This window comes from Desmodus rotundus, chromosome 4 (assembly GCF_022682495.2).
Source record: "Desmodus rotundus isolate HL8 chromosome 4, HLdesRot8A.1, whole genome shotgun sequence".
Classification (NCBI taxonomy): domain Eukaryota; kingdom Metazoa; phylum Chordata; class Mammalia; order Chiroptera; family Phyllostomidae; genus Desmodus; species Desmodus rotundus.
Genome location: NC_071390.1, coordinates 58056006 through 58074274, shown reverse-complemented (window position 1 = coordinate 58074274; position 18269 = coordinate 58056006). Strand labels below are relative to the sequence as shown.

The window sequence follows — 18269 nt, the reverse complement described above, 5'->3', positions numbered from 1 at the left end:
TGAGCAGGGCATAAGGACTTGAGTACATAGGACTGATGACTTTTGAGAAGTCAAAACACCAATCACAAAGCAGAGTCAATGAAAAGTGGTCCAGTTCCTGCTTTCCACCAGGAAAAAAGCAAATCTTTGGAGTCATTTGATAAGACTAAGTGTTTCAAAGAGGGAATGCAAGTTTGGGGGAGGGTGGGAATCAAAGTCAGGTCAGGGACTTGAAAAAGGTCACTTGATTAGGCTTTGGCAATACTAACTGACAGCCCTGGAAACTCAGGTGTGGAAGAGCCATGAACTGGTCTGGTATCTGTGCCATTCATGGTCTCTGCTTCTTCCTCACTCTCTCAGCGGGGCCTTCTGTGTACCCAATCCTGGGTTGCACCTTAGAGACAAGCAGGTGAATCAAACAAAGCTCCTATCCTAGAAAAGTAAGAACACTGAAAAGGTGGTCACAGGTGTTCACTCTAACTGTAGAGGGCTGCTTTTAGGACATGATGCTGGAGGATTCAGTTGTTCCATTAATGTCTATTGAGCATTGACTCTGTTTCCACACACTCTTCTAGCTGAGAATACAACAGCTGAAGAAGACTTCTGTTCTATCCCAAAGGAATCATATGGTCAATAATATACAACCAAATAAAGATTATTTTACATAGAGATAAATTATAAGCTGAGAGGAGAGTTACAATTTCATGATAGAGGGGCTACTTAAAGTTAAATGGCTAGGGAAAAGCCCTTTCTCCAGAGATAATATTTAAGTTGAAATCTGAATGACAACAAACAATACTGCAAAGATAGAGATATGAGTCCTAGGCTGGAACAGCCAATGCAAATGCCACATTCAGCTTTGAATGTAAGTTACCTACAAATACTTCTCCTTGTGCATAGCCCTATGACATGCCCAAGGAAGACACTTGAAAAATGTTCTGAATGAGAAGGTTGGAATGAGGTGAGTCAGTGTTGTCAGTAAACTAAACACACATGGAAAGGTGAAGTAGTTAGAACAGATGCAGAGGTGTGTGCCCGTGTGTGCACGTATACACACACGATCACACACATAAGCCTGTGTTTGGTAGAATGTCTATACATGTCTCTTATATAAAAAGTATCTGCAGCGAAATATCTTGGAAATGTGTGATTCTAGAGGATTGGTTGCTGAGCTATAGAGGTGGATGCATGGAAAGGGGCAGAAGAAGGAAAAGTTTAGGGTTTAAAGTAGAGAATTGCCCAGTGCTAGGCTGGAAAGCCCGCCAGCAGCCCTGGAGAACAACCCAGCATACAGCAGCTCTAAGGGCTGTTGTCTATTAACCTGGGTTGAAGGTCAGTCCACTGTCCCTGGTCACCAGGTTAATTGGACCTGACATTGTTGAAGCATCTGCCAGAAGCCTAAGCTGGAGGACAGCTTCCCTACCACGGCCTTCATGCTCTGAGGAGTCCCTAGTAAGTCATTTCTGGAACCAGAGGTGGAGTCCAGGGCCAAGAGTCTGGCCACTTGACTTTATCCTGGTGAGATTGAGGCACGGGCTTTGGTGGGGTTGTCAGGCTCACTAAGGGCCTCTGTATCCCTCTCTGATCTGTGGCATTTATGTTCTTCTTGGATCCACCTGACCGTCTGCAAACTGAAAGGTGGTCTTTTCAGCCAAAGGAAAAGATGAAAGTAGAGTGTGTTTAAGCTTGACCTTGACCTCCAGCATAATCAAAGAAGGAGGGAAAAGATAGAAATAGGAAAGGTGAAGAAGAAGGTAATAAAGTTTCCTTTTAACTCACTACTTCTCACTGAGTCCTGGAGGAAAAGAATGCATAAGGGAGCTGACAGGGTAGACATGGGCACATGAGGAGTTACCAGCAACATTAGGATTAGCAGTGAGAGAGGAGCAGAGGGAGAGGCCCATGGGGGCTGAGCTGCCCAGGCTTCCTGGAAGAGGGGCCAGACTGAGCAAAAATTTGGGGGAATCTGGCAGCTGGATGGGGGTACAGAACTAGGTAGGCCTCTGGGCAACATACAGAGAATCCTGGCAGAAGAAGCAGGAGCTAAAATCCTACCAGGCCCAGTGTGAACAAAAATTTTAGGAGCTTGGGTTCTGGCTGGCAAAAAAAAAAAGTTCTCATAGCAGAAAATTTCAAACCAAGTGAAAAAAGAAAATTTCAGTCTCAGGTAGCAAGATTCAATGATCAAAGAAGGTTCCTTTTGAGGGTCAGAGCACTATCTCAGGGCACTCTGGATTCTAAGTGCCCAGAAAGGGCCCAACATTAAATAGACACTTTAGACAAAATGACAGGCTCTGGGGAAACAGCTGTTGTTCTGAAGGTAGGTGGAGCCCTGAAGTGTAAAATAGGGATTTTTATGTGAAACGGGAGAAGGGATGTCATAAACCAGCTCCCATCAAGAAATGGACCCTGTGGAGCCTCACATCACCTCCAATAGTTTGAGTCTAGCTTTGGGGCCCATAGGAAGGGGAAGAAGAGGGAAACTGAGGCTCTCTTGGTCCTCAAAAAATGGAGTTGAGAGAGGCGCCAAAGCTCACACAGGCAATGAACTTGCCCTTGTGTGAGGCCACCAGGAACAGAGCTAGTTTGTCATATCCAGACCTCATAGATCTCACATATAGGAACTGACTAACCTTATACCTTGTACCCACAAGGCACCTGAGGCCCAGGGAGAGCATGCTCCTGTTACAGTCCTCTTGCATGTACCTTTGCTTCAGCACTGAACTAATTCTAACACATTTTACTTGTCTGTCTCTTTAGTAGCCTGGGAGTAACTCAGAGTCAAGGGTTGTGAATTCCCCTCTGTGTGTGCTGTCCTGAGCACAGGGTCCAACATACCAGAGATGGTAAAGAATGTTGACTAAATGAGACAAGAAGAAATTATTTTCCTTTCCTTTTCCTTTCCTACTCCACTACCAGGTAAGGACCATGTTCCAGTTTTTATCACTTCCTGTCCTTCTGTGTGTGGTGACAGTGTCCTGCTCAGAAATAAAATCCTGTGAGGATGCCCAGAAGACCTGTTCAGTGATCACCTGTGGCATCCCCGTCACCAATGGCACTCCAGGCAGAGATGGGCGAGATGGACCCAAAGGAGAGAAAGGAGAACCGGGTACAGGAGGCTGGTGTGACTTCTCAAATCTCTACTCCCAAGAGAAGACTGTTCCCTGTGAGGGATCTAGAACAGAACCATGAGCAGGCTCACCTTTCATTATGATGGGTGATGAATAACAGAATAATTCCTGTACAATTTCACTCTCTCCAAAACAAAAATGCTTCTGTGGTTCTCCTGGGTCCCGCATGTCCACACAGGAATTGAGGAGGTGTGGTTGTCCCTAACGAGGGGCATCCTCCTTGTCTGGGTAGTTGGTCCTGGGATGCAGGAGGATATTTCGTTTTCAGGTCACCACTACTTTACTGGTGGTTTCTGCACTCATGTGGAACTAGTACAGGGGATGGAAGAGAATGGGCAACAGCCACTGGGTCACATTTCCTTGGTCTTCCAACAGGGCAAGGGCCCAGAGGCTTGCAGGGCCCTCCGGGGAAAATGGGGCCTGCAGGAATTCCAGGAGCTCCTGGGTTAACAGGACTAAAGGGCCAAAAAGGAGATCGTGGAGGCAGTTCAGGTAAGGACCTCATACCAGCACAGTGTGGGCTAAGGGGACCCAGGGCCCTAGGAATTTGAGGGCCAGGTGGGAGGTGACCCTTCTCTCGCTGCTCCACTGGCAGATGCTCACCTCTGCTTCCTGACCCAGCACTCTCGTTCCTCCCAGTCTTACTTGGGGCCTGAAGGGATTCCTGTGGGTAACTGAGTACAGACTTCCCACCCTTGTCAGCCACCCCCTGAGCAGGCCATTGCAGAAGATGGACCCCTGCTCTTCTTCAGCTGGAACAATGCAATGTGAGGCTCCAGGATGCCAGGGAGGAAATGGGTCCTCTGGGGTGTTCGGTTTAAGTGTATTGTCGCAAGAATGTCATGAAAACAGTCTGTTTCATAAGAGCCCTGGTTCAATAAAGTAATTAATAAAGCAATTAAATAAAGTAACTAATTCAGAGTGAAATAAACTGATTAGTAACAACAAAAGAGAAATTATGACCACATATTAATATTTGTCCACAGGCCTATCACTATAATACAAATATTAAAGAGTTTGCCTGGAATAACAAATAAGAGAGAATACTGAAGAAAAATTTTCAAAACGAAGAATGAGTTAGGTTTTATTTTTTAATTCTCACCCAAGAATATGTTCATTTATTTTAGAGAGATAGGAAAAGATAGAGAGGGAGAGATAGAGAAACATCGATGTGACATAGAAACGTCAATCAGTTGCCTCCCGAAAGTGTCCCGAACGGGGACAAAACCCACAACCTAGGTATGTGCCTTGATTGTGAATGGAATCCACAAACTTTTGGTGTAGGAGACAATGCTCCAACCAAATGAGCCACCTGGCCAGGGAATCACTTTTTTGATAAGTAATTATAGTATTACAATATTTAAGCACTATGTGAAGAAAAGGATCCAGAGCAATTGTTTAGAAGTTGTTATTAATAGTAGTAGTTTCAGAGTTATAATTTACAAGAGTTATGAATTATATCTGCAAATACAAGAATACAGTTTTTATTTACTCCCTTTTCCTTCTTTTATTTTCTTATTTTTCTGGAATAAGCATAACTTCTTAGTGAGCTTCCCACACACACACACAAATAATCTGCTCTCCAATTTAGGGTGTTTACCTCAATAGATACCCTTCTCTCTAATGCCTTGCAGTTGCTGAGACTATGCTGGCTGACTTACAGAGAGAGATAAGGCACCTGAAGTCCCAACTACACCACATCACAAAATGTAAGCCTTCTTTCTGCCCGCACTGTGTTCCTAACTCTTGTCTTTTTCTTCAGAAACTTCACTCTAGAGTTTCAGGAGGGTGGAAGGGAGTTAACAGATCTGGATACTTATTATATACCAAGGCCTGGGCTAGGTTTGCATTTTCTCATAATATGCTTTCATACAATCTTCTCTAGACCAACATTATTTGTGGGTATTATACTTATTTTATTTATAGATGAGAGAAAATAGGTCCAGGAATCATAAATAATTCATTCAACAGCACAAAGCTGAGAAGCAGTAAAGGAAAGATTGCATGGAGGTTGGCTGCCTCAAGAATCTTTGCTCCTTCCTCAGCATCCACGGTACTCAGACAGCTGTCCATGCCTCTTTCTTATCCTGGTGCCCAAGCATGATATTGTGCCTAAGTATGTTTTCCTATGTTCACCTGCACCAGCCCAGTTTGTAAAGCTTGGACTGTCTCAAGGGTAGGATATCCCAGGAGAGGCCAGGCTTTGTGCCAGGGCCTTGCTCCACCACTGAGGAGCTCTTCCTTACTAGGACCTGACCTCAGGTGGTCAGGAGGTTGAGCACAGGCTGTTTTTCAGAGACCTCAGTACCCAGTCAAGGGCCCTTGTGCCTACTGTCCTGGGCTGGGCTCCAAGTCAAGTCAACCCCTGCCCCCTTTGTGATTTCAGTGCAAGCATTCTCCTTGGGCAAAAGATCTGAAAAGAAGCTCTATGTGACCAATGGTGAAAAGATGCCTTTTTCCAAGGTGAAGGCTCTGTGCACTGAACTCCAGGCCACTGTGGCCACCCCCAAGAATGCCGAGGAGAACAAGGCCATCCAGAGCGTGGCTAAGGACAGTGCCTTCCTGGGCATCACAGATGAAGTGACAGAAGGCCAGTTTGTGTATGTGACAGGAAGGGGGCTGACCTACAGCAATTGGAAGAAAGATGAGCCTAATGACTATGGCTCAGGGGAAGATTGTGTGGTCCTTCAAACCGATGGACTGTGGAATGATGTCTCCTGCTCTTCCTCCTACCTGGCTGTCTGTGAATTCCCAGCCTGAAGAGGTATTCCTCAACCCATCCTTGGCTCTCTGCAGAGCTCTCTGCTGCTCTACAAGAGAATTCAGTGATGGTTTTCTCATGCCCAGTGTCTACTCATTCCTTTGTGGGGATGGGAGGAAAAGGAAGCAATGTATTTGATTGTGGGATGAGGAAGTGAAAAGTGGCTGAAAGTGGGGCATGAGGGTTTCTGGTCCCGTTCGTGGCAAAGGACAATCTCTGTCCTGCCTAGGAGCACAGCTTTGGGCCACAGTCAACCATGGAAGGGGCCCAGACTAGCCCTCTCCTTTCCAGGGAAGACACTGCAGGCCCCCAGAGGAACCAATTCAGGGCCACATCAGTGTCAGAGTCAGCAGCAAATCTCAGCCTCCAAGAGTTCCAATTCCTTTTTGTCCAAGTGCCACCACTGTTGATGCCAAACTCTCCTGCCCTCGGTTCTTTCCCATGGCTAGCCCAGCCCTCTCTATGACACGGGTACCGTCTTGGGTTGTTTGTGAGCTGCACCAGAACACCCTTCACCACCAGAATGTATCACCTGGCAGTATGCAATTACAATCTTAGAACTTCCAAACCTGCAGAGAATTTTTATAAAAGTTTATTTGAACCAAACAAAGGTTACTTGAAGCAAGACAACAGACCAAGAAAATGCTTCTCAGAATGACACCTTGCAGGTTCTTTTATGCATTTGGAATTAAGGAGGGAAGGTAAGGAAGATTACACAAAGGTGGATGAAAGCAAGGTGGGGAATGGATTACAAGATAGTTAACAAGATTATGTGCCCTCTTGAGGGTAGTTTCTCCTGAGGGGTCTGAAAATGGGCATTTCAAAGGTGTGTTAACCTACATGCCCAGAAGCAATGGACACAGCTTGCTTAAGACAAAGGTAAACCTTTTACTAAAAAAGTTACATGCCTCACTGGGCCACTCACCATGACCTTCCCTCTTAGAAGTATATGATCACAACACCCGGTGAAGTTACTTTCCATAGGATGTTTTCTTCCACACCAACACAGGTGACAATGATTAGTCTCAGGAATCTCCTCATCCTGCCCAAGTGGCTGTGACCTCCTTACAGTCAATAGGGTGGTCTTGAGGGAAAAAGGACAGCCTTTCCTTCCTGCATATTTTAGGAAGCTGATTTGACATTGTGGTGCATGCAGCATCATCACTTGGGGAGGCCAATGGTCAGGCAGACTCCTGACTACACTCTTCACGGGGCACTATCAGTCTCAGGGTCTCTGTGTTCGGCACCCCCTTCGTTCTGTGACATCCTCAACCCATTATAGGTCAATGGGCCCTTTATTAGTAGAGACAGGAGGAAAACCTGCCCCCCCAAAGTGACGTTCACACCCTGTGGTCCACCCAGTCAGCAACTCAAACCTCCCTCTGAGAGGATTCTGACACTGTCAGCCCACAGTCCTGCTCATGACCCTGCATGGGTTTTAGCAATCTCTGGGTGGGTGGGCTGAGATTCTGCAGAGCCCATGCAGCACACTGTGGGGACAGAATGGATCACAGCTCCAATTCTATGCCATTCACAGTATGAGATTTGGAAAATGGGCCCTTCATGAATATTTTTGTTAAAATTCGTCTGCACTTTATTTTTCTCTGTATCGCATCTGCCAGGGAGAGTGCCTCATACTTAGTAAGTGCTTCATGAGTATTTCTTGAATGGCTACACCAAAAAAGTCCCCAAATGGATGAGGGAGTAGGATAGCGAGGAGTGCTTATAGGGAGAGCTCAGTCCCAGGTGCCCTCCTTCTGCAGGACTGTCGGGGCTGGAGTGAGAGTTGGATTGGAACACACAGAAGGCATTAGGGCTACAGGGTGAGGGTGACGGGACCTGTATCCTTGGCCTCTAGCATACCTAAACCATCACATCACTGAATTTTTAATCCCACTGCAAGTCTCTTTTTTAAGCACTGCACTTGGGGCAACGCAAAAAAAATTTTGCTTTGCCGAGCAGAACGATTCACTATTTTCAGTTAAAATCCAGACAGCTTACCAGAGGAATGGGAAACTGCTTAAGGCTTAGAGCACATATCAAACCATGCATAAAGGCAAATAGAAAATGGGAAGAAGAGGGTACACATAAGATGACTCAGAAAAAAAGAATTACTGCTACCAAGCATAAAAGTTACACCTAAATTTTCTCATAGTCAAAAAAGCAGTGAGAACACAGACAGGTAACCCGTATATTATTCTTTCTATTTATGTAAAGGGGAGCAGTGATCATGGTCTACCATGAGGGGAATGTCTTCTTTGTTTATACTCTGCATAGAGGACAATATCTTTAGCCTATAAATCTGTAAAAGACACAGTCATGTACTTCACACAGATGCTTCCCAGTATGTAATGATCACCCCCTCAGCCAGGGAAACTACAATGAAAATCTGCAGGACACACTCAGATTCGTCCATTGCCCTTGTAGGCTTCTTCTTGGCCTGTCTTACACTTCTAGCACCTATCATCTTTTCTGAGCCCTTCTCTCTGAATTCAGCCACTTGCCACTGTTCTCCCCTCACCTAGAACAAAGACAACCATCTCCCTATGTTCACTTCCTATTTCATACCAGCAAGCAGTGGGGCCCATGCAAGTTAGCTCAAGGGGATGTGACATTAATCTAAAGATACAGGATTCTCCTGAGAGTCCTAATGTAGCACCGGCAGTTCATCCAGGCTTCCCAGGACTTGGAACCAGAGAGAAATTATGGACACATGGTCCCTCTCCAGACAGTCTCTCTGCCTCTCTCAAGGACTGACAACAGGCAGTTCCCTTCACTGAGGGACATACCATGATTACACCTCTTGCACAGGGGACCAAATGAAGGTAGGGGCTCCACAAACAGTCCTTTGGGGCCTCAAGTAGCACATTCCCCCTGGGGCTCCAGGAATGGGGATGACTCTGTGTGACCTTTGAGCCCCATTGTTTGCCTCTTCATTTCCCAGGCTGGTTTTGAGACCAAGAAATGGGCAGGCATTCTGAGATGCTATCATTCTCTGCTGCCTCTTCAAAAGAGTAAGGATTGAGGGTCATGTCTCAGAGCATCCCTGGAGAGGAAGCTGGTGTTTAGACCTCTCTGGAGCCTGGGCTCTGCCTCCAGAGTTACGGTCAAGGCCAAACAAGGCCTGGATCTCTGTGTGCCATGAGAGGCTGAAGGAGAGGCAGTTGGGTGGGTGTGGAGTTCAGGTTTGGAAGCATCTCCCTAATACATTGAGTGGTAGGTTGGCTCCCTGGGCCTCAATCCCCCATCTCCACTGGTCTATCAAGGCTTCTCCTTTCTCAAGAAGAAAGAATCAAAGGTCACACACAGTTTCAGTTCTGTGGGACCCACTTCAGGAGAAAAAGCTAGAGAATATGAGAACTCTTTTCAGTTTTGGTTAGGTGCCAATTTTGTCCAAAGTAATTGTACCATGAACACCTGATCACCTATTTCTCAAGTCCATAGAAAGCCAGTCTGAGTAAGTTAGAATGGACAACAGACCTTGCTCTCCAGATGGGAGTTGTGAGTTTAAGTGACATGTGTAAGTCAATGGTCTCCTGTAAGATTAGAGATACAGGATTTGCTCTACAAGGAAAATATGTTACACCAGTCTACTTTTAGTCTTCAATCAGCTTTTCATTATGTAAATTCTATCATGAAGTGTTTGAACACTGTCAAGCTTAATTCACACCAAGTGGGATTTTTGGAAATTGTTTTCAGCAGGGGATATAATCCCTAAATTCAAACTCTTCTCATTAGGCTATCAATAAATGTGACTTCAGATGTAATAAAACTCTTATTTAATTTTTTAAAAAGGCAGCGGGGTTGCTTCCCCTGCCACAGTGAAAACAGCTACCAAACTTGCAACATCGAAGGCCAAGGCTTCAGCCTGGAATCTGGATCTTGGAATTGCAGGGCCTCACTCCTGCACAATAATCTCTCTTTGGAGACCTGCAGCGCTGCTGTTCTCACTTTTAGCCATGCCCCAGCCAGAGGATAGAGACTTGGGGCACCAGCTAAAGGCCTAGACTTCACATTTCTCAAACCTCCTTTCTGCCCTGGACCAGCCTCTCCCTTCTGTGCAGCTGCCAGAGACCCACCAGCAGGAGGGGCCACAGTCAGACCCTGGACCTTGTATATGGACGTGGCAGAGAGCCTCTGACCTGAGGGTTGTTTGCTCACAATTGTGTAACTGATCTGTACTTTTGAGTCTGACAAGACTCAGGGATTTTGATTCTCATTAGCCAGGAAGAGACCAAATGTCATCAAGGGGCCTGGGCTGGAATTGTCAGGAAGTGTGCTTTGGACAGTGATGTTGTCTTAGTAACCCTGAGTGGCTGATGGAGTGCTGGGAAGAGCAGAGGAGCCCAGGGCAGGGTCACTCTGGGGAAGGGGTGCTTCCAACCCTGGTTACAACCTGTGTACAGAGGAGAGTGTCCCAACCACGGACCAGTGGCTTTTCCAGGAAAGCACAAGTGTGGTGCTCCAAAGAAGCAGGAAGCAGGTAGCCATTTGTTAGCTAAGCAAACACCTGGGTTGAGGTAGTCACTGCAAACCCAAGGTCCAGCCTGCCGTGTCCTGGCAAGCAGATGCTTGTGACACCCCCAGTGGCTCTTCAGAGGAGTGGCTGGCAGAAGTGCTCACAAGCCTTGACGATTTCAGAGGATCAAGCTGGTTCCACTCCGGACCCAGAGCATCAAAATCTCAGAAATCTTCACTTTCTGAGCGCCCTAGTTGAACCAATTGTTTAGCCAGCTTTGCAAACTGCTGTTCAAGAAAATACCATCACCATAGCTTCTTTCTGCCTGCCTCTCACCTTTGCAGGGAGCCCTGGGGCCAGGAGGTCAGGGCTTCTGCATCTCTATGGGACCTACATGAGGGAAGGGGGTCCTCCTGAACTCTAGTGTCAGACCCCAAGGAATCCCCTTCAACGTTCAGCGCCCCACTAGTACAATAAAAAGCAGCTGCTGACCAAAATCCTTCCCTGTGCATTGCACATGAATTTAGGGGTGTTTGTGCACGTGTTGGTGTATCAGTTTCTGTATAGAAACCAGCAGATTCAGTGCTTGAAATCCCCAGCATTCTGCTGTGAGGGGTCTCAGCTCCTGCCTTTCCCCCAACCCATAACCAGGTGCCTCTCTCTGTACACCCATCACTGCGGAGCCCATAGTGAGGTATGTCAGCTCTGGGTGCTTGGTCTCGGGCAACAGGGCCCACAAAGAGGACCTGAGCTGTACACCGGGGCCCATAGGTGTCAACAGAGATTGTGTGGGTGATCACATGATCCCATCCTGCTCCAGGTCTTGGCTCTTCTTGTCACCATTGTCCTCCCCTCCCAGGTCTCTCTATCTGACCCCTGAATCGAAGGTTACTCCAACCCCTGTCACCCTTACAACATCCTGTTTTATTTTCTTGTTAGGAAATATAGACACCTGAAATCATCTTGACCATTTATTGCTTTGAGTTTGTCAGTGTACCAAAGTCACTAAGAGGACTCTGGAGCCAGACTGCCTGGACTCAAACCCCGGCACCACCACGGTGCAGCATGTGACCCTGAGCAAGTCACATACACCCTGTGCATCAGTGCCCTTCTTGGTAAAAGTGGGTTATTGGTAGTGCCCACCTCACAGGGTTGTTCTGATGGACAACTGGACCGATACAAGGAAGGCAGCCAAGAGAGCCCTGGCCCGCAGTAAATGCCACTCCAGCATCCATTCTTGTAGTTGCTGTGATTAGTGTGATGAACTGTGTCCTACTAGGTAGATCCCGAGCCTAGAAAAGGTTTGAGGACCACCTCACTCTCAAATACTGTGGAATGAATGAATGATTTGCAGTCCTCTCCCATAATGAGTGATCTGACTCCCTTCCCTGAACCTTCACTCAGCTCCAAGGTAGATCCAAGAGAGATGAAGCCAGACTTATACTGGACCATGGCTCTGGGCACAGCCCCCTTTCTAGGGTATTTGGTTTTAGCTGGGCACCTGGAGCCATGGCCTCATGCTGCCCTCTACTGGTGTCTCTAAGACAGGGCTAGCAAATTCAGAGAGGCTCACTTGGGAGGCCAGATGAGTGAGGGGGCCACATGAGCCCCTTGTGTGCAGCTTTAGATGCTCCTGCTTTCCTCCTCTCCCCTTCTGTCCTGGTTCTTACACCCACTTGGAACGCCCTCCCTAAACATCTTACCCGGTAAAGCCAGACCCCGACGCACACTGTCACTGGTGACCAGGCAGCCCTCGCTGTCTAGAACCCCTGCTACTGGTGGAATTCTCAGTTCCATGTCTGTGACTGTCTCATTTCCAAACCTTCACCATGAGCTCTTCAGAGCAGGACCCACATGCCATCTTGGCCCTATGTTTTGTCTGCTCACCCCAGATTTCGGTGTCTGGGCTGATCCAGAAACCCTGCGAGGACAGGACTGGCCCTGTGGAGGCTGGATGTGTGGACATCTCCCTGAGCTACCTCTGTGAACTTCTGGGGGATGGCTGTGAAGGTCAATCAGAACCAAGCCCTAGACTTTCCCAGCCGCCACCCCTCAGCATCAGCAGGAGAGTCTGCACTTTTCTCGGAACTGGGCTCTTTTGGAGGACATTGCCAAGAGTTTACTTGCGATCTTTGTGGTGACCCCACCTTCTCTCAACAGTGCAGAGGAGTTCAGGCTGAGGACCTGTAACCGAGGAAACTGGAGAGACTGCCCTGGGACCTGTGAGGACACCAGAACCGGACCCGGCCTGCAGAGAGATGGTGGGGATCTCCAGCAGGTCTCAAACAGAGGTGACACTGTTGTCCCGCCAGCTGTCAGTCTGTGTTGTATCACAGCCCTCGCGCTTCCTGGAGGCCCAGCTGATGGATGCACGAGGATTCTCACAGAGGTCCCAGAGGTGCCCTCACTTGGCTCACTGACACAGCTCAGGGGAGGGCCCTGCTTGGGTTCCCTCGGGTGCTGTGGAGCAGGGCCTTCTTCAGCCAAGAATGGCAAACACTAGCACACGTGTTGCCCATCTCCTTTCCCGTGTCAGTGGCAGCCATAGCTAATCAACTGCTTTCTACTCAGTCCAGATGAGTCCCTGGAAGCCATTTTAACCCTGCAGCTATTACTTAGGGATCTGAGAGGGTGTGAGGAAAGCAACTCATTGTCCAGCCCTGCCTGGCCCTTCTGCCAAGTTCAGCTTCCTGTTCACATAAGAAACTATGACACTGGCAGTCCCAAAAGTACTTTCCGATTCCATATGGAGAGCTGTATGTGTGACCCTGTCCCCAGCAAGAACACCCTCTGGAGACAAATCCTGACCACCTGAGGTGACCCTTTCTTGTGATCCCTCTCTGTCCCTAGGTGACCCTCTACCCTAGCACTGATGACGTGTGGGTCCCAAGCCCTCCAAAGGGAGGGATCACAAAGGGTGGTGTGCAGTTTGGATGCACCATGTGAAACGGATCTGAGGAGTCCAGAGGCAGAAGCACCCACTGGGTCTGACAGGGAGGATGGATGGATGCGTCAGTGATGCCTTAACACCACACTCAATGTCCATGCTTTTATTTTTTTAATTTTTTAATAATGAAAGTAAAGTACATTTACCTCTGAATATGGCTTTAACTCTAGTCCACAAATTTTGGATACTTATTGCTTTTTAATTTGAGTTTCTTTACTGACTACTAAGATGATACATTTTTCATGTTTCATCACTATTGGCCATTAGTATTTCTTATTTTATGAAATTTCATTCTTACATATTTCTCCTATCATTACTACTTAGATATTCTTCACTTTCATAATGATTTACTGCTTTGTACTTTGAAAGAAATCAGCCTTTTTGTATTACTCTTTGTTTGTTTTACTTTTATGAAGAGAAGACTTACAATTTTTTGTGTGTATTCAGATGAAACACTTTTGTTTTGTGTTTTCGTCTCTGATATCATGATTAGATAGTTCTTCTCCTATCCAAGACTGTATAAATTACTACCTCTAAGTTCTTCTGATTTTTAATTTTATACATATAACTAAAAGAATCTGTTTTTACTTTTCTGCTAAATGCTTATCCATTTAACAGAGAATTATTAATTAAATGGTTCTTATTTTCTTGTAATTTTGACGATGTATTTTTTAAATTTCATCTTTATTGTATTTTTTTCCCATTTCCATTTAGTCCCCTTACATTTCCTCCCCCGCCCCCAAGTGTGGTGATCGCTGGGGTAAATCTATTTTTATCATGCATGTATGATGTATATGTATATATATATTGGGTATTTTGGGGCCGGTGGCTTTTTCATTTCTTTATTTATTCCTATGTCAGTAACACACTATTGCAATTATATTAGTTTTCTAAAACTTTTAACATAAGATGTACAAGTCCATTCTCATAACGTTATTTAATTATTTTTCTCACTGTTCTAGGATGTTTATTATTTCAAAAGACCTCATGATGAGGTCTTCCCAACCCCACTCTGTTTTGGAACTGAGTCTTGGGAGAATTCACATCCCTCATCCTCTTCCTATCCTCTCAGACAGTCTGAAGTCATGGTCAGGTGTTCTGGGCTTGCCTAAATTCACACCGGTTGTACTCACCCCTTTCTGCCCTGATCCAGCTTTCTGGTCACAGAAAGTATTTGCTTGGCCTGAAATTGTCACCTGACCTTTTGGTCCTAGCATGGCTCCAGCTATTCAGGGAATTAACATAAGTGCAGAAAGGCTAGCAGTGGGGTCACACCGCTATTTCCTCAGACCAAAGGGCCTACCAACATCTTGAAAACTCTTTATTCAGCCCTACAGTCAGGCATACAAATAGGAATTAAGGATTTCCTTCACTCAACTCTTTCATTTATTCACTCTGTCTACTTACTAAACAAATAGGAAAGTGCTTTTTGCTCACTCAGGGAGGGCCCTCATGAGTGCCTTTGTGGCTCAAAGTTGTTTGAGTCAGGTGGTCTGAGAGACACTACATTGCTTAAGTAAATGGAAGTCAAATAGGTTCATATTCTGAAATTATCCAGTAAAGATGGGGCTCCCTATGCTGAAGTAACAACCCCCAAATCTCACTCAAGGTCCAGGTAGATCCATCCAAGTGATCTTCAAGGACAGTTGTTCTCTGCACATTGGCCCAGGTGTCCAGGATGCTGTGTTATACAATAACATCATAACCAACAACGCTTCTGTCCTCACCAGCCATGGAAAAGAGGGCCCTTCAGAACTGTGTACTGGCCAGTTCTGTTTCCATCCACAAGTGACACTGGTCACACGCCTGCCTTCATAGGGTCTCTCTTATTGAAACTGAGGGGAAAAAACAGTAAAATCTACCACAGGACACCCTCTGTTAGCCATACAGAGGCCTAGTACTCACAATTAGATTGAACAATAATGAGTGCCTCGGCCTCTGAGTAGCTTGGTGATTGCACCAAGAGATGGCTCCCTCTCTTTTCCTGGCTACAAGATTTGACAGCTATCCACTCATTTTAGATCTACTTGTTGAGCACCTCGACTGTGCACAGGAACACAAGTCTACAGCTTATTCCTGATGTTAGGCATGTGTAAGGCTGTAGCATCTATGAGGGTATGACCAGCTGCCTGAATAAATATTTGACTTACAATTTAATATTTTGTTCCCCCAACAGATGTCTGGTTTCTCAGCTCCAGTATAGAAATCACAGGTAACTTAAAAACATCAAGTGCACCATTAAATTTGAATTAAGGATACCAGGAAGATTAAGAGTGATTGACAATGCCCTGAACTTAAGCAACTCAGATGTCAGTGTTTTGTATCAAGGGACTTCAGAACAAAGGTAGGGTCCTAAGAGAGCAAACGTCACAGTGCATTCCATGTCATTTCATTATGGGATGGGCTAGTTTAGTGGCAGGAGGGTTGAGAACCAGGAAGTGATCTGAGAATATTCTGTTAAACTGAACAGCAGCTTCCCTATGAAACTGCTGTGGTTCTCACCCTCCAGACATAGACGGACCCCAGTCTGTTCCCATGATGTTACCTGACATTGCGAGGGTCAAAAAATCTCCTGAGATGTAAGTCCTGTCTTCCCTTGGCACCTAGGCTACTAAACTAGAGACCATGGCTACTTACGGTTGGGGTGGGTCCAATAGTGTTTAAGATCTGTGTTGACCTCTCAGCCCATGAATGTGAGTGCAGGACTGGTCTCTGTGCTCAGGATGGGTTAAGACCTGAATTTTCTGAAATACTTGCCTTAGTCCTCTGCTTCAGTGGGGCTGTGTCTATAGAGTCAAAATCACCCTTCTTTCTTGTTCTCTGCACTAGAGAGCAAACCAGATCCCATGTTGGGTGGATTTAAAGCCTCTTTCTAGAACTTGGGGTTTCAACAACACTGGCTTTCAACACCACAAGAGATTTTTTTTTTCTTCCTCCTGAGTCACATAGTTCTGCCATTTTTTCCTCTACTCTGTTCTAGTAATAGGTTTGGCTTAAATTCTGGGCTGGGTAGTTGTCATTTTTAGAGGGTCTACACAGACCAGCATAACCTAGTATGTGTCCCAGTGGCATATTGTCCTTGTGGTCGACCCAGATTTAGTTTATCAGACCAGAGATGGACATCTGAGATAGGGAAATTCATTTCCACAGTAATTTTGATTTGATATCAAGCAACCATTTCTGACCTCTGTGTGACACAAGATTCCCTATGCTTGCACAGTCAAGAGAGCAAAAGCAGAAGGTGGTGTGAAAAGGAAGAAAAGAGGTGAGGATGTGAGGAGAAATGCAGATGCAGAGACCCACAGCATTGCTTGTGCAACCCAGTCCTTGAGCCACTTCAGGACTCTTCCTTCTTAGGGAAAATGCTTCCCCTTGGCTTTTCATTTTATTTGCAATGAAAAAGGGGCCTCTCTAAGCTCCCCAGCTGATTGGGTCCAGTTGTGGCCCCTGTACTGAAGATTATTTGCTCACGGTTGCATAAGTGACATATTTCAGAAGCTGCCAGGAATTGGGGATTGTTTTCAGTAACAGCAAAAAGACCTTAGCAGAGAACTTGTGCTATGTGCTATTGGGAGGTAAAGCTTTTTGTTTTTGGACATGCTGTCCTACATAAGAGGTGTAGCTACAGAAGTGTTGGGAAGTGGGGTGGGACTTAGGGGTCCCATGCATGGGGAGACAGAAAAAGCAGTCTTCCCAGTACCTGGGAGCAAAGGAGAGTGGTTGTTTTCCTGTCTTGGGAAGGGGCATTTGTTGCCCCCTCCTATGAGCTTGCAGTTTGCTTGGTGTCATTCCCATTCCTTAAGCACAAATTTCATTAAACTCAACTAATATACACGGGCATTTGGCATAAAAGTTTACAAGCCAAAAGTTTAAGGTCTGGAGTCAGATGACCTTTCACATGGCCAGGCTGCAGCACTGATACCACCTGTGGCCTCGAGCAAGTGTCCACCCCTCTCTGTGTCATGGTTTCCATATCTGCACAATGAGGAAGGGGATCTGCCCAGGTTGTCTCTGAGGCAAAGCGGGGCAAAGAACCTCCTGCAACTGTCAGGCACAAGGAGGACTATAAGCATGGCTGGATACCCTCTGTGCCTGAGATTCCAGATGCCATTAGGATTGTGCAGGTGGGCCTCCCTCCCATGATCCAGGAGGCATATTGACACAGATAGAAAGAGGTCCTGAGTAGCAAGGTGAGGAGGAGGCTATGGGATGAGAGGCCATGCAGTCTGTCCAGGGAGCAGATGACTTGCCATATCTACCCACTGTGCTGTGCAGCTTCCATGGCTCAGGCCTTGAAGCAAGATGCAGCCACTGGAACCTCCCAGCCCTTGGGCTCCAGCTTGCATTGGCTAGAGGAGTATGGGGCTCAGGGAGAGGCCCAGAGCAGGGATACACATCTGGCTGCCACCAATGGAAGGGATCTGAGCCGTAGACAGAATGAACTCATCCCTGGTGTGAAGGTAAGGAGAGAAGAGAAGGTGGGGTTAAGGCTTGAGCTTGTCACCATTAAGTGGTCCAGAAGAGAGGCAGGCCTGACTGGTGTGGCTTGGTGGATTGAGTGCCAGTGTGCGAACAGAAGAGTCCACAATTCAATTCCCTGTCAGTGCACATGTCTGGGTTGTGGGCCGGGTCCCCGGTGGATGGTGCACAAGACACAACCACACATCGATGTTTCTCTCCCTCTCTTTCTCTCGCTCTTCCCCTCTCTACATAAATAAATAAATAAATAGAAGAAGAAGAGCGTGGAGTAGCAAAAGAGGATGATAAGAACAGCCATAAAGATAAAAGCAAAAGTGTTGTCTTGGAAGACAAGAGGAGGAAGAGTGACAGAGAAGTTGAACAGCTGGGTCACATGTGGCTGACAGTTTGAGAACACAGAGGGCAGAAGAAGAACCAATGGATTTTGCAACAGGGAGGTCTTTGACACCCAATTTTATCCCTTGGGACTGGGATTGCAGGCTGCCCCTTCCTCCAACGACAGGTCAGCCAGTG

General features: G+C 46.5%; 1 protein-coding gene across 3 annotated transcripts; it reads left to right on the top strand.

Annotated features, from left to right (window-relative positions):
* The first annotated feature begins 1292 nt into the window (after positions 1 to 1292).
* On the top strand, positions 1293 to 5950 carry LOC112305370 (mannose-binding protein A-like). Of its 3 annotated transcripts, none has more exons than XM_024561048.3 (5): positions 1293 to 1431; positions 2899 to 3088; positions 3486 to 3602; positions 4745 to 4819; positions 5497 to 5950. In XM_024561048.3, the coding sequence occupies exons 2-5, from the start codon at positions 2908 to 2910 to the stop codon at positions 5868 to 5870; spliced, it is 747 nt and encodes a 248-aa protein (XP_024416816.3). In that variant the 5' UTR covers positions 1293 to 1431; positions 2899 to 2907; the 3' UTR covers positions 5871 to 5950. The 3 variants fall into 3 exon arrangements, with proteins under 3 accessions (XP_024416816.3, XP_045052013.2, XP_045052015.2); XM_045196078.2 differs by having other exon boundaries at positions 1356 to 1497; XM_045196080.3 differs by lacking the exon at positions 1293 to 1431 and having other exon boundaries at positions 2996 to 3101.
* Positions 5951 to 18269: the final 12319 nt, after the last annotated feature.